General features: G+C 46.9%; 1 protein-coding gene across 1 annotated transcript in view; it reads right to left on the bottom strand.

The window, feature by feature from the left end:
- Window positions 1-16,705, bottom strand: part of LOC138674680 (A.superbus venom factor 1-like) — a 217,499-nt gene that overhangs the window by 75,537 nt on the left and 125,257 nt on the right. Inside the window, exons 23-25 of the mRNA XM_069762495.1 lie at window positions 6,985-7,045; window positions 6,744-6,830; window positions 5,784-5,987 (exon numbers count right to left, since the gene is read on the bottom strand). Coding sequence (XP_069618596.1) covers window positions 5,784-5,987; window positions 6,744-6,830; window positions 6,985-7,045 — 352 coding nt within the window. The remainder of the gene's footprint in view (window positions 1-5,783; window positions 5,988-6,743; window positions 6,831-6,984; window positions 7,046-16,705) is intronic.

The following is a 16,705-nucleotide window of genomic DNA, read 5'->3' as shown; positions in this document are numbered from 1 at the left end:
GGCAATTTAGACAAGGGTACCAAATGGACCATCTTAGAGAAGCGATCACAAACCACCCAAATGACCGACATCCTTTGAGAAACAGGGGGATCAGAAATAAAATCCATGGAAATATGCGTCCAGGGCCTCTTCGGGACTGGCAAGGGCAAAAGCAACCCACTGGCACGAGAACAGCAGGGCTTAGCCCGAGCACAAGTCCCACAGGACTGCACAAAAGAACGCACATCCCGTGACAAAAAGGCCACCAAAAGGATCTAGCCACCAAATCTCTGGTACCAAAGATTCCAGGATGACCAGCCAACACCGAGCAATGAACCTCAGAGATAACTCTACTAGTCCATCTATCAGGGACAAACAGTTTCTCCGTAGGACAACGGTCAGGTCTATCAGCCTGAAACTTCTGCAGCACGCGCCGCAAATCAGGGGAGATGGCAGACAAAATTACCCCCTCTTTAAGAATACCTGCCGGCTCCGGAACACCCGGAGAGTCAGGCACAAAACTCCTTGACAGGGCATCAGCCTTCACATTCTTAGATCCCGGAAGGTATGAAACCACAAAATCAAAATTGGAGAAAAAGAGCAACCATCGAGCCTGTCTAGGATTCAACCGTTTGGCAGACTCGAGATAAGTCAAATTCTTGTGATCCGTCAATACCACCACGCAATGTTTAGCTCCTTCAAGCCAATGTCGCCACTCCTCGAATGTCCACTTCATGGCCAACAACTCTCGATTGTCAACATCATAATTGCGCTCAGCAGGCAAGAATTTTCTAGAAAAGAAGGCACATGGTTTCATCACCGAGCCATCAGAACTTCTTTGCGACAAAACAGCCCCTGCTCCAATCTCAGAAGCATCAACCTCGACCTGGAACGGGAGCGAAACATCTGGCTGGCACAACACAGGGGCAGAAGAAAAACGACGCTTCAACTCCTGAAAAGCCTCTACAGCCGCAGAGGACCAATTGACCACATCAGCACCTTTCTTGGTCAAATCAGTCAACGGTTTAGCAATACTAGAAAAATTAGCGATGAAGCGATGGTAAAAATTAGCAAAGCCCAGGAACTTCTGCAGGCTCTTCACAGATGTCGGCTGAGTCCAATCGTAAATGGCCTGAACTTTAACAGGGTCCATCTCGATAATAGAAGGGGAAAAAATGACACCCAAAAATGAAACCTTCTGAACTCCAAAGAGACACTTTGACCCCTTTACAAACAAGAAATTCACACGAAGGACCTGGAACACCATTCTGACCTGCTTCACATGAGACTCCCAATCATCCGAAAAGACCAAAATGTCATCCAAATATACAATCATGAATCTATCCAGGTACTCTCGGAATATAAATAAAATTATTATTATTATTATTATTATTAAGATGTCATGCATAAAGGACTGAAACACAGATGGAGCATTAGAAAGCCCGAATGGCATAACCAGGTACTCAAAATGGCCCTCGGGCGTATTAAATGCTGTTTTCCATTCATCGCCTGTTTAATTCGCACAAGATTATACGCCCCTCGAAGATCTATCTTGGTGAACCAACTTGCCCCCTTAATCCGAGCAAATAAATCAGACAGCAGCGGCAAAGGATACTGAAATTTGACTGTGATCTTATTAAGAAGGCAGTAATCAATACAAGGTCTCAAAGAGCCATCCTTCTTGGCCACAAAAAAGAACCCTGCTCCCAATGGTGACGACGACGGGCGAATATGACCCTTCTCCAAGGATTCCTTTATATAACTCCGCATAGCGGCGTGCTCTGGCACAGATAAATTAAACAGACAGCCCTTAGGAAACTTACTACCAGGAATCAAATTCATAGCACAATCGCAATCCCTATGAGGAGGTAGGGCACCGGATTTGGGCTCTTCAAATACATCCCGGTAATCTGATAAAAACTCAGGGACTTCAGAAGGAGTGGAAGGCGAAATTGACAACAATGGAACATCACCATGTACCCCCTGACAACCCCAGCCGGACACAGACATAGATTTCCAATCCAACACTGGATTATGGACCTGTAGCCATGGCAACCCCAAAACGACCACATCATGCAGATTATGCAACACCAAAAAGCGAATATCCTCCTGATGTGCAGGAGCCATGCACATGGTCAATTGAGTCCAGTACTGAGGCTTATTCTTGGCCAAAGGCGTAGCATCAATTCCTCTCAATGGAATAGGATACTGCAAGGGCTCCAAGAAAAAACCACAGCGCCTGGCAAACTCCAAGTCCATCAAATTCAGGGCAGCGCCTGAATCCACAAATGCCATAACAGAATAGGACAACAGAGAGCAAATCAGAGTAACGGACAAAAGAAATTTAGACTGTACCGTACCAATGGTGGCAGACCTAGCGAACCGCTTAGTGCGCTTAGGACAATTGGAGATAGCATGAGTGGATTCACCACAGTAAAAACACAGCCCATTCCGACGTCTGTGTTCTTGCCGTTCAGCTCTGGTCAAAGTCCTATCACACTGCATAGGCTCAGGCCTATGCTCAGAGAATACCGCCAGATGGTGCACAGCTTTGCGCTCACGCAAGCGCCGATCGATCTGAATGGCCAAGGACATAGACTCATTCAGACCAGCAGGCATGGGAAATCCCACCATGACATCCTTAAGGGCTTCAGAAAGACCCTTTCTGAAAATTGCTGCCAGGGCACACTCATTCCACTGAGTAAGCACAGACCACTTTCTAAACTTCTGACAGTACACCTCCGCTTCATCCTGACCCTGACACAAAGCCAGCAAGATTTTCTCTGCCTGATCCACTGAATTTGGTTCATCATAAAGCCATCCAAGTGCCAGAAAAAACGCATCAACATCACGCAATGCAGGATCTCCTGGCGCAAGGGAAAATGCCCAGTCTTGAGGGTCACCACGCAACAAAGAAATAATGATTTTTACCTGTTGAACGGGGTCACCAGAGGAGCGGGGTTTCAAAGCTAGAAACAGTTTACAATTATTTTTGAAATTCAGGAACTTAGATCTATCCAAAGAAAATAAATCAGGAATAGGAATTCTAGGCTCTAACATATAATTCTGAACCACAAAATCTTGAATGTTTTGTACCCTTGCAGTGAGATGATCCACACAAGAGGACAGACCTTGAATGTCCATATCTACACCTGTGTCCTGAACCACCCAAAGGTTTAGGGGAAAAGAATGACAAAACACAGTGCAAAGAAAAAAAAATGGTCTCAAAACTTCTCTTATCCCTCTATTGAGATGCATTAATACTTTGGGCCAGCTGTACTGTTATGGACCTGGTGGTTAGGAGCACCCGGCACGACCTGATAGTTAAACTCACGCAGGACAAGCTCTGGGATGTGGGAGCTCTGCTGACCGCAGGCCCTAATCCTATCACAACAACTAGAAATAGCTGTGGAGCGTTCCTGACTCTCCCTAGACGCCTCTTCACAGCCTAAGAGCTTAGCTAGCCCTAGAGATAGAAAATAAAGCCTACCTTGCCTCAGAGAAATTCCCCAAAGGAAAAGGCAGCCCCCACATATATTGACTGTGAGTAAAGATGAAAGTCACAAACGCAGAAATGAGACAGGTTTCAGCAAAGGGAGGCCAGACTTACTAAACAGACAGAGGATAGGAAAGGTAACTTTGCGGTCAGCACAAAAAACTACAAAAGACCACGCAGAGTGTGCAAAAAGACCTCCGCACCGACTCACGGTGCGGAGGTGCCACTCTGCATCCCAGAGCTTCCAGCTAGCAAGACAAAATCATGATAACCAGCTGGACAAGGAAACAATGAACAAATAATAACTATCAATAACTTAGCTTCTGCTGGAGAAGACAGGTCACCAGAAAGATCCAAGAGTGAACTGAACCAATGCAGGAACATTGACAGCTGGCATGGAGTAACTATCTGAGTGGAGTTAAATAGAGCAGCCAATCAAAGGATAAACCACGTCACCTGTGTAAGGAACCTCAGAAGCAGCAGCTTCACTCACAGCCACCAGAGGGAGTCCATGGACAGAACTTGCCGAAGTACCATTCACGACCACAGGAGGGAGTTCGACAACAGAATTCACAACAGATGACACACAGATATATATACTATATACAGGAGAGATGACACACAGGTATATACTATATACAGGGGAGATGACACACAGGTATATACTATATACAGCAGGAGATGACACACAGATATATACTATATACAGGAGGAGATGACACACAGATATATACTATATACAGGAGGAGATGACATACAGGTATATACTATATACAGGGGAGATGACATGCAGGTATATACTATATACAGGAGCAGATGACCTACAGGTATATACTATATACAGGAGGAGATGACACACAGGTATATACTATATACAGGAGCAGATGACCTACAGGTATATACTATATACAGGAGGAGATGACACACAGGTATATACTATAAACAGGAGCAGATGACCTACAGGTATATACTATATACATGAGGAGATGACACACAGGTATATACTATATACAGGAGCAGATGACCTACAGGAATATACTATATACAGGAGGAGATGACATACAGGTATATGCTATATAGAAGATGACATACAGGTATATACTATAAACAGGAGCAGATGACCTACAGGTATATACTATATACAGGTGGAGATGACACACAGATATATACTATATACAGGAGGAGATGACATACAGGTATATACTATATATAGAAGGAGAAGACATACAGGTATATACTATATATAGGAGGAGATGACATACAGGTATATACTATATACAGGGGAGATGACACACAGCAGGTATATACTATATACAGGAGATGACATACAGGTGTATACTATATATAAGGGAGATGACAAACATGTATATACTGAGGTGAAAATGAGAGGTGTGAGGTGAAAATGAAAAGGTGTGATTGCAAAATGAGAGGATTGAGGGAAAATAGTGGAGTGATCGGAAAATGACAGATGTGAGGTCGAAATGCAAGTGTTAGGGGGGAATGAGAGGAGTGAGGGAGAAAATGAGAGATGTGAGGGGGAAAATGAAAGATGTGATTGGGAAAATGAGAGGCATGATGGGAAAATAAGAGAAGTGAGGTGCTATAACTAACCACAGATAATTACTATGCTCAGGCAACTCCGGGCTCTTCAGCTAGTTATTACATATAACTTAACGTATGGACATCTATGGTTTGATTTCATTGCCTGTGTAGATTGGATGGGTTGTTACCAACACCTTTTGAGAATGTCATGTCAATAGCACCTTAAGAAATATATTTGTTTGGAAGATTGATGACATGTTCAATACTTATTTCACTACCATATATTACAAAGTTGTGCATTTTCATGTGTATTATTGATTTATGTAATAAAAATAAAAATGAGTTACTCTTTAAATAAGAGGTGCATATAAAAAACTATACCATTTTTAGTAATACATCCATAACAAAGTATCAAAGATTAAACTAATGATGGAAATAATAAACATCTCAATAAAATAGCTCCAGGATTTCAATTTTGTCAGGTTGTTGTGGTTAGCAGAGCAACTTAAAACAATTTCTCATAAGAGCCACGTCAATATTAATGAGAGCAAGAGCCCATATCGGCCTACAGACATACATTGATACAAAAGATATAAGATGGAATTACACTGTCTCTAGACAGCTCTCATTGGTTTAGCATTGACATGAAGGTAGCTCTGTGACGACCTTCTGAATTTTTGATTCATAAAAATGTTTACTTTCACCTGATGATAGACTTGATCCTATATTCTATTAAAGAACTTTAAAAAATAGGAGAGTATCTTACCATTTTTGATAAACTGGATGGCCTGTTCCCTGCGCTGTAGTCCTACTCTTTCCCATTGGTTGCTTAAATCCAAGAACTGTGTGGCTATCAGGGGACTTGTCATAGTCATCATGTTTTGCTCTCCACATCCATAAGGGGCACTGATCAGGTGGTTCAGATTGATACCATCAATGGATTGCTCCACCATTTCACTAATTGGGTTTCCTGGATATTATAGACATGTAAGGCAATGAGATCAAACAAGAAGCATAACCATAGGAGCATAGAATCCTAGAATGTTAGAGTTGGAAGGGACCTCCAGGGTCATCGTGCAGGATTCACTAAACCATCTCAGACATGACCAGTGTGTCACAAACATTTTTCTTTGCTCTATATACCAAATAGTAGAGATACGTAGATCTTTTGAAATTCGAACTCACCAACTTTACCAAATTTTCCACCAAAAACAAATTTGTATTGGACAATTTTGCACGAATCTCAATATTGGAAAGCTTGTAATTGCTAAAAGAAAATCATGTGAGGGAGAGAGAGAGAACCTCGTTGAGAATAAGAGATCCCACTCTACAGGAGAGAGAGCAAGAGGACCTTGCTGTCGGTAAGAGCTTCCATTCTACAGAAGAGACTCTGGAGATGTAAAACAACTCTGCCGAACAATCTGTGCTCCACTGAAAACCGCTGATTAGTGACGGTCCAGGTACTCAACACACCTGTACAAAGTATTCTTAATCCAATAGATGTCATAGCTGCAAGGCATTATGGAGAGGTCCACATGGCCATGAGAAGTGACGTTAACTCTCTCTGATGATTCAGCATGTTTTTTCTTTTGCAAACCGCAAATTGAATCTCAAAATGCTCAAATTCGTGTGAAATCACGATTTTCAGGAAATTCGACTCACACTTGATCCTTCACTCATCTCTACCTATCATATATAATAAATAGGACAGTTGGTCAGCACTCACCTAGAATGGTAACAATTGTCTCAACATTTGTGTTGGGAACAATATTTATGGGATCTGCGGTTGTGATCCGTTCTTCCTGTACTCCACCTTTATAAAAAATTTGCAATTAGAAGAGATTCAAAGCCATTTTAAGCTTTAACAATAAATCTTAAAATAAAACACGATATAGACATCAGACTTATCAATTCCATTAATTTAGATGAGTATGAAATAATAACATCACCTAATACAATATACAAACCTTTTCCTTGTGGCTCCAAAACAACTGATTTTAGGGCCTGGGTCAGACGTCTTCCTTCTGGCTATAGATAAAACAAGAAAGTAAATGGAAACTGAATAATCACTTGCATATTAAGAACCAAAACATGACGTGTGTATAACTAATTATTATGGCACTTTAAATTTGCTTAGAGTCTCTTTGAAGGACAATAAATGGTGCCTGAATTCTCCTTCCCACCACAGAAGTCTTCACACTTGCACTTAGAGGTGAATGTGGCACCAAACTACAATATACGATGCCCTTAAAAGTCAGTTAATGCTCTAAAACACAACTTTACTATTTAAAGGTTATTTGCATGTGCACAGGGAATTAATGTTGATCATGGTTGTAATTTGTCCAATTCATTGCCCTACTTTAAGCTCTAGAGCAGGGTTCTCCAACTTGTAGCTCGGGAGCCACATGTATCTCGCGAGACCATGATGTGTGGCTCGTGGCTGCCTGCCAGCTTGGTGCATTAGCACCAGGTGTAAATAACTATTAAGAGCAGATCTCTAAATGGGACTTTTGTGTGTAGCCCTGTACAGAAAAACAGATCTGAATGGGGGTGAGATAGGAAACTGTTATGACCTGGTGGAGAGGACAATAATGGACCTGGTAGTTAAGAGCACACGGAATGACCTGATAGTTACTAATAATACAGGACAAGCTCTGAGACGTGGGAACTCTGCTGACCGTAATCCCTAATCCTATCACACACACTAGAAATAGCCGTGGATTGCTCCTAACGCTCCCTATGCAACTCGTCACAGCCTAAGGAACTAGCTAGCCCTAAAGGTAGAAAAATAAAGCCTACCTTGCCTCAGAGAAATTCCCCAAAGGAACAGGCAGCCCCCCACATATAATGACTGTGAGTTAAGATGAAAATTACAAACACAGAGATGAAATAGATTTAGCAAAGTGAGGCCCGACTTACTGAACAGACAGAGGATAGGAAAGGTAACTTTGCGGTCAGCACAAAAAAATAGCAAACAGAGAAAAACAAGCAGGAACTTAGCTTCTGCTGGGAAGACAGGTCACAAGAACGATCCAGGAGCGAACTAGATCAATACTGGAACATAGACAGGTGGCATGGAGCAATGATCTAGGTGGAGTTAAATAGAGCAGCCAGCTAACGAATTAACCTCGTGTTAGGAGTCGAGTTTTACCCTGCACTCATCTGCGGCGAGCGGGCTTCTCTAGGACTAAGTCCTTATTTGCACACACTGAGCATGCCCAGGGCAAGATCTCCCGTTGGAGATCGAGGGTCACATGCTCAGGCACTGCAGCACATCCCATTGGTTCTCTTGGCAGGTCCTGAAAGGGCAAAACTTCTGTAGCTGCTTCCTGTGCTGCAAATATATAAACTGCGCATGACCGCACGGCCATGCGCTAGTATTGTCTTGATAATGTGTGTGTGTAGATGGATGTATGTCGATGGATGAAAGCTCCTAAGTATCCCTCCCTAGTGTTGTTGACTGCTCGCGGATGATGGTAGCTATCTAGCGCCCGACTAGCCATCTGCACGTAACACACATCACAGCGTCCAGTTGCTGTGTCCGCCAGTACGGCGCCGTGCGCTTCCTCTGCGCTTTCCTTACCCAAGCCTGGGTGGTTAGTAGCGTCCGTCAGTGCGGCACCGCACGCACTCTCGTGCCTTTATATTCTATTTATTACTTTCCTTACACACCCAGTTGCGGTGTTGTGCCAGCAAGTGTCTAATCGGACTTCAATCCTGAGTAGGGGTTGAGTTCGCTGACTTCTTGCTCGCGCTCTATGTGCAGTACTGCGGTCCTGTGACGCAACAGGATCGCTTCCTTCACGCAGGGTGAAGTTAACCCATGTGTGTATACTTAGTACCGCCATATAGTCCGTCTTACTAGCAGCAGGGTCTTTACCTGCACGGTGGACCTCGGACTGCGAACGCACCTAGTTTCATATCATCTATACTTGGTGCGTTCCGCCGGTCCTTAACATAATACTAGCGCCAAGGTCTGGCTAGTAAATGGCGGACATTCAGCAATCTTGGCGGTATATCCAACAGCTGGAGGGTAGGTTGTCGGCCCTCGAGAGCTCAACCTCAGCTGTGGATGTTACCGCAGTTGCTGTACAGGCTGCTAGCGTGGCTGCAGCAACCTTGTCCACTGCCACCCCTGTTCCGACATTATCTCGCCTCCCGTTGCCAGAAAAATTTTCTAGAGATTGCAAAAATTGTAGGGGATTCGTGAGTCAGTGCTCTATCCACCTCAAGCTCCTGGCTGCACGTTTTCCTACAGAGCGGGCTAAGGTGGGATTTATTGTCTCTCTCTTGTCGGACAGGGCGTTGGAGTGGGCTACGCCGCTGTGGGAGCGTGATGATCATGTGGTGCAGAGTGCTCCGTTGTTTCTGAGCACTCTGAAAAAGGTCTTTTTAGGACCTCAAGTTACCCATGACTCAGCGCTCCAACTACTGGCATTAACTCAGGGTGAGTCCTTGGTCAGCCATTTTTCCGTCCGCTTCCATACTTTAGCTTCAGAGCTGGAGTGGTCGGATAAAGCCCTTATCCCCATATTTTGGAGGGGCCTGGCTGATCAGGTTAAGGACGCTCTGGCCACTAGGGAGATTCCTGCCACACTGGAGGAGTTAATAACTGTCTCTACTCATATTGACCTCCGTTTTAACGAACGGAGGTTAGAGCGAGCCCAGTGTAGGCAGAGGTTTCGGCTGGCTCCCACCTTCGCCAAACCTTTGGAATCTCCAATCCAGGCATCTGAGTCACATGAGGCCTTAGAGGTGACACGAGCGGGATCCAAATCTCAGTCCGCCCGTGCACATAGGGTCCGTCATGTTTGCCAATAGTCAGGACATCTTGCCTCCAAGGGTCCTCAGCGGTCGGGGAAACGTCAGTGTCTAGTGGCAGTTGGAGGAGGTACACTAGACACGGCGACGTTTGCCTCAAAGTTGTCCTTCAAGGGGACAATTACCATAGGCCCATCCACTCTTATGGTCGAGCTATGCATGGATTCTGGGGCACAGGGTAATTTTATATCTTCCTCTTTTGCCCAGCGTCACCCAATACCCTTGGTGATGCTCGCCAAGCCTGCAACCGTTCGAGTGGTAAATGGGTCAACACTACCCTCACAGATTACCCACCAAACCATTCCTTTCACGCTTTCTGTGTCTCCATCACATCAGGAGATAATCTCCCTATTAGTCATTCCTGAGGGAATGGATGAGGTCCTGTTGGGGATACCATGGCTTCGCTACCATTTTCCTCATATTGAGTGGTCCTCTGGGAGAATTTTGGGATGGAGTAAATCCTGCGAGGGTAGATGTCAGAGGGAGTGCGTTCAGGTTGCTACTACACAGGTACCCGCAGATCTTTCCTCTCTCCCCAAGCACTATTGGCCCTATGCAGACGTGTTCTCCAAAAGAGCTGCGGAGACCCTTCTGCCTCACCGCCCCTATGACTGTCCTATTGACCTCTTGCCTGGTGCTGAGCCTCCCCGGGGTCGAGTCTATCCGTTATCTCTCCCGGAGACGGAGGCAATCAGTACATCCAAGAGAATCTGGCAAGAGGATTCATTAGGAAGTCAGTGTCACCGGCAGGGGCTGGGTTCTTCTTCGTACAGAAGAAGACTGGAGACTTACGTCCATGCATAGACTACAGGGGACTTAACGCCATCACCGTTAAGAACAAGTACCCATTACCCCTGATATCTGAGCTGTTTAATAGGCTACGGGGAGCGAGGATATTTACTAAGTTAGATCTGCGGGGTGCTTACAACCTGATTCGCATCCGTGAGGGGGATGAATGGAAGACGGCTTTTAACACCCGGGATGGGCACTATGAATATCTGGTGATGCCCTTCGGGCTCTGTAATGCCCCAGCCGTTTTCCAAGACTTTGTGAACGACATCTTCCGGGATATGCTCACCACCTCGGTCGTAGTCTATCTGGATGATATTCTCATCTTCTCTCCAGATATTGACTCCCATCGGAGAGATGTTCGCAAAGTCTTCGACCTCTTACGGGCAAATTCCCTCTACGCCAAGTTGGAGAAGTGTGTGTTTGAGCAGGAGTCCTTGCCTTTCCTTGGTTATATCATCTCTGCCCAGGGTTTGGCTATGGATCCTGCCAAGCTACAGGCTGTAATGGACTGGCAGGAACCCCATTCTCTTAAAGCGGTGCAGCGCTTTATGGGGTTCATTAATTACTATCGCCAGTTCATTCCACACTTCTCAACTTTGGTAGCTCCCTTGGTTGCCCTCACCAAGAAGGGAGCAAATCCCAAGTTGTGGTCAGAGGAGGTCTCCAAAGCCTTTCTCTCAATCAAGTCACACTTCGCTAGCGCTCCCATCCTACATCGCCCCGATGTTGATAAACCATTTATCTTGGAGGTGGATGCCTCATCCATTGGTGCTGGAGCAGTCCTTTTCCAAAAGGCTGCACAAGGTCGGAGGCATCCTTGCTTCTTCTTCTCCAAGACCTTCACACCAGCGGAGAGGAATTATTCCATCAGGGAAAGGGAGTTGCTAGCCATGAAGTTGGCTTTTTCTGAGTGGAGACATCTCTTGGAGGGAGCTCGCTTTCCATTCCAAGTCTTCACTGACCACAAGAACTTGGTATATCTACAAACGGCCCAGCGGCTGAATTCTCGCCAGGCTAGATGGTCCCTGTTCTTCTCCCGGTTTCATTTTACTCTCCATTTCCTCTCCGGGGAGAAGAACGTTCGTGCTGACGCTCTCGCCCGCTCCGTAGTGTCATCGGAGGAGGAGGAGGAGCCTCGGCTTATTGTCTCTTCTGAGAGCCTGAGAACTGTAGCTCTGGTTTCGCTAGAGTCTGTGCCCCCGGGCAAGACTTTCGTACCAGCTATCTTGCGACCGGAGGTTCTCTCTTGGGCTCACTCCTCCAGAGTGGGTGGGCATTTTGGGACCAATAGGACATCTGAGCTTTTGGCGAGAACATACTGGTGGCCGCATATGGCCCGAGATGTCAGGGACTATATTCAGGTGTGCGTTTCTTGCGCCCAGAATCGGTCTCCTCTGCAACGGCCTGCTGGGTTGCTTTACCCTCTACCGGTGGCAGACAGGCCCTGGGAGATGGTCGGGATGGACTTTGTGGTGGGCTTACCCAAGTCGCGTGGCTGCTCCATTATTTGGGTTGTCACCGACCATTTCTCTAAGATGGTACATTTGGTGCCGCTTCCTCGGTTACCCTCTGCACGGGCCTTGGCGGTGTTGTTCATTAAGCACGTTTTCCGATTGCATGGTATGCCTGATAAGATTGTCAGCGATCGGGGTCCCCAGTTCGCGTCTCGGTTTTGGAGAGAGCTCTGCCGTTTACTCAGCATAGAGTTAAACCTCTCCTCTGCATACCATCCCGAGACGAATGGGTTGGTGGAGAGAACCAACCAGACTCTGGTGACATATTTGCTACATTTCGTCTCTGCTAGGCAAGATGACTGGGCATCTTTGCTACCTTGGGCGGAATTTGCCTTGAACAACGCCGTAGCCGATTCCACTGGTCAGACTCCTTTCCTCCTTAATTACGGCCAGCATCCGCGTGTCCCTGTGCCCATGCCCGTGCCATCCACCGATTCTAGGGTGGCAGACTGGGCGGTGGAGGCATGTGACATCTGGGACTGCACACAGGATGCCATCCGGGCCTCCAAGGAGAGAATGAGTGTTTCGGCTGATACACACCGGCGCCTCGCTCCGGTCTTTGCTCCTGGCGACTTAGTGTGGCTCTCCGCCCGTAACATCAGGCTGCGAGTTGAGTCCACTAAGTTTGCTCCTCGCTACATTGGCCCGTTTAAGGTTCTGGAACAGGTCAACCCTGTGGTCTACTGTTTGGCTATTCCTCCACGCCTTGGTATCATCGATACTTTTCACGTTTCCCTCTTAAAGCCCGTTCATTTGTCCCGGTTTTCTGAGTCATCTGCTGGGACATCGGTTTCATCCACGGATGAGTTTGAGGTGAATGCTATTGTGGGGTGCAAGGTGGTACGTGGCAAGAAATTTTATCTGGTGGACTGGAAGGGTCACGGCCCAGAGGATAGAACCTGGGAGCCTGTGGAGCACATTCGGGCTCCGCTGCTTATTGCAGCTTTTGAGCGTAGTGAGGCTCAAGGTGGGGGTGGCCCTAGGAGGGGGGGTAATGTTAGGAGTCGAGTTTCCTCTGCTGCACAGGGGAAATCTCGATCCGTGTCTGCTGCGGTCTCCCATTCTGCTTCGGCCGCAGTGGGCTCTGCTCAGCGGAGGCGCCGCTCCCAGCGTCTTGCTGGGACTGATTCTGTGCAGGGGGTTACTGCTGCCTTTTCTGGCTCTCCTGTTGTACCCTGCACTGATCTGCGGCGAGCGGGCATCTCTGGGACTAAGTCCTTATTTGCACACACTGAGCATGCCCAGGGCAAGATCTCCCATTGGAGATCGAGGGTCACATGCTCAGGCACTGCAGCACATCCCATTGGTCCTCTTGGCAGGTCCTGAAAGGGCAAAACTTCTGTAGCTGCTTCCTGTGCTGCAACTATATAAACTGCGCATGTCCGCACGGCCATGCGCTAGTATTGTCTTGATAATGTGTGTGTGTAGATGGATGTATGTCGATGGATGAAAGCTCCTAAGTATCCCTCCCTAGTGTTGTTGACTGCTCGCGGATGATGGTAGCTATCTAGCGCCCGACTAGCCAACTGCACGTAACACACATCACAGCGTCCAGTTGCTGTGTCCACCAGTACGGCGCCGTGCGCTTCCTCTGCGCTTTCCTTACCCAAGCCTGGGTGGTTAGTAGCGTCCGTCAGTGCGGCACCGCACGCACTCTAGTGCCTTTATATTCTATTTATTACTTTCCTTACACACCCAGTTGCGGTGTTGTGCCAGCAAGTGTCTAATCGGACTTCAATCCTGAGTAGGGGTTGAGTTCGCTGACTTCTTGCTCGCGCTCTATGTGCAGTACTGCGGTCCTGTGACGCAACAGGATCGCTTCCTTCACGCAGGGTGAAGTTAACCCATGTGTGTATACTTAGTACCGCCATACAGTCCGTCTTACTAGCAGCAGGGTCTTTACCTGCACGGTGGACCTCGGACTGCGAACGCACCTAGTTTCATATCATCTATACTTGGTGCGTTCCGCCGGTCCTTAACACCTCGTCACCTGTGGAAGGAACCTCAGAAGCCGCAGCCCCACTCACAACCACCAGAGGAAGCCCATGGACAGAACCAGCCGAAGTACCATTCATGACCTCAGGAGGGAGCTTAACAACAGAATTCACAACAGTACCCCCCCCTTGAGGAGGGGTCACCGAACCCTCACCAGAGCCCCCAGGCCGACCAGGATGAGCCAAATGAAAGGCACGAACCAGATCGGCAGCATGAACATCAGAGGCAAAGACCCAGGAATTATCTTCCTGACCATAACCCTTCCACTTGACCAGGTACTGGAGTTTCCGTCTCGAAATACGAGAATCCAAAATCTTCTCCACCACATACTCCAACTCCCCCTCAACCAACACCGGGGCAGGAGGATCAACGGATGGAACCACAGGCGCCACGTATCTCCTGGAAGGGTCAAACGAAATGACACAGGATTGAGAACCTGAGAAATCTTATATGGACCAATGAAACATGGCTTAAACTTAGGAGAGGAAACCTTCATAGGAACATAACGAGACGACAAGCAAACCAAATCCCCAACACGAAGTCGGGGACGCACACAGCGCCGGCGGTTAGCGAAACATTGAGCCTTCTCCTGGGACAATGTCAAATTGTCCAACACATGAGTCCAAATCTGCTGCAACCTATCCACCACAGTATCTACACCAGGACAGTCCGAAGACTCAACCTGCCCTGAAGAGAAACGAGGATGGAAACCAGAATTGCAGAAAAACGGCGAAACCAAAGTAGCTGAACTGGCCCGATTATTAAGGACGAACTCAGCCAAAGGCAAAAAGGACACCCAATCATCCTGATCAGCAGAAACAAAGCATCTCAGATATGTTTCCAAAGTCTGATTAGTACGTTTGGTTTGGCCATTTGTCTGAGGATGGAAAGCCGAGGAAAAAGACAAATCAATGCCCATCCTAGCACAAAAGGATCGCCAAAACCTCGAAACAAACTGGGAACCTCTGTCCGAAACGATGTTCTCCGGAATGCCATGTAAACGAACCACATGCTGGAAAAACAACGGCACCAAATCAGAGGAGGAAGGCAATTTAGACAAGGGTACCAAATGGACCATCTTAGAGAAGCGATCACAAACCACCCAAATGACCGACATCTTTTGAGAGACAGGGAGATCCAAAATAAAATCCATAGAAATATGCGTCCAGGGCCTCTTCGGGACCGGCAAGGGCAAAAGCAACCCACTGGCACGAGAACAGCAGGGCTTAGCCCGAGCACAAGTCCCACAGGACTGCACAAAAGAACGCACATCCCGCGACAAAGACGGCCACCAAAAGGATCTAGCCACCAAATCTCTGGTACCAAAGATTCCAGGATGACCAGCCAACACCGAACAATGAACCTCAGAGATAACTCTACTAGTCCATTTATCAGGGACAAACAGTTTCTCCGCTGGGCAACGGTCAGGTCTATCAGCCTGAAATTTTTGCAGCACCCGCCGCAAATCAGGGGAGATGGCAGACAAAATTACCCCCTCTTTGAGAATACCCGCCGGCTCAGGGACACCCGGAGAGTCGGGCACAAAACTCCTTGACAGGGCATCAGCCTTCACATTCTTAGAGCCCGGAAGGTACGAAACCACAAAATCAAAACGGGAGTAAAATAGCGACCAACGAGCCTGTCTAGGATTCAACCGTTTGGCAGACTCGAGATAAGTCAAATTCTTGTGATCCGTCAAGACCACCACGCGATGCTTGGCTCCTTCAAGCCAATGACGCCACTCCTCGAATGCCCACTTCATGGCCAACAACTCTCGATTGCCAACATCATAATTGCGCTCAGCAGGCAAAAACTTTCTAGAAAAGAAGGCACATGGTTTCATCACCGAGCCATCAGAACTTCTTTGCGACAAAACAGCTCCTGCTCCAATCTCAGAAGCATCAACCTCGACCTGAAACAGGAGCGAAACATCTGGCTGGCACAACACAGGGGCAGAAGAAAAACTACGCTTCAACTCCTAAAAAGCTTCCACAGCCGCAGAAGACCAATTGACCACATCAGCACCCTTCTTGGTCAAATCAGTCAACAGTTTAGCAACACTAGAAAAATTACTGATGAAGCGACGATAAAAATTAGCAAAGCCCAGGAACTTTTGCAGACTCTTCACAGATGTCGGCTGAGTCCAATCATAAATGGCCTGGACTTTAACAGGGTCCATCTCGATAGCAGAAGGGGAAAAAATGATACCCAAAAATGAAACCTTCTGAACTCCAAAGAGACACTTAGACCCCTTCACAAACAAAGAATTAGCACAAAGGACCTGGAACACCATTCTGACCTGCTTCACGTGAGACTCCCAATCATCCGAGAAGACCAAAATATCATCCAAATATATAATCAGGAATTTATCCAGGTACTCTCGGAAGATGTCATGCATAAAGGACTGAAATACTGATGGAGCATTGGGAAGCCCGAATGGCATAACCAGGTACTCAAAATGGCCCTCGGCGTATTAAATGCTGTTTTCCATTCATCGCCCTGTTTAATACGCACAAGATTATACGCACCACGAAGATCTATCTTGGTGAACCAACTAGCCCCCTTA

The sequence above is a fragment of the Ranitomeya imitator genome, chromosome 4 (assembly GCF_032444005.1).
Source record: "Ranitomeya imitator isolate aRanImi1 chromosome 4, aRanImi1.pri, whole genome shotgun sequence".
NCBI classification, from domain to species: Eukaryota; Metazoa; Chordata; class Amphibia; order Anura; family Dendrobatidae; genus Ranitomeya; species Ranitomeya imitator.
The sequence above is the reverse complement of the archived record's forward strand: the minus strand, read 5'-3'. Positions and strand labels throughout refer to the sequence as shown.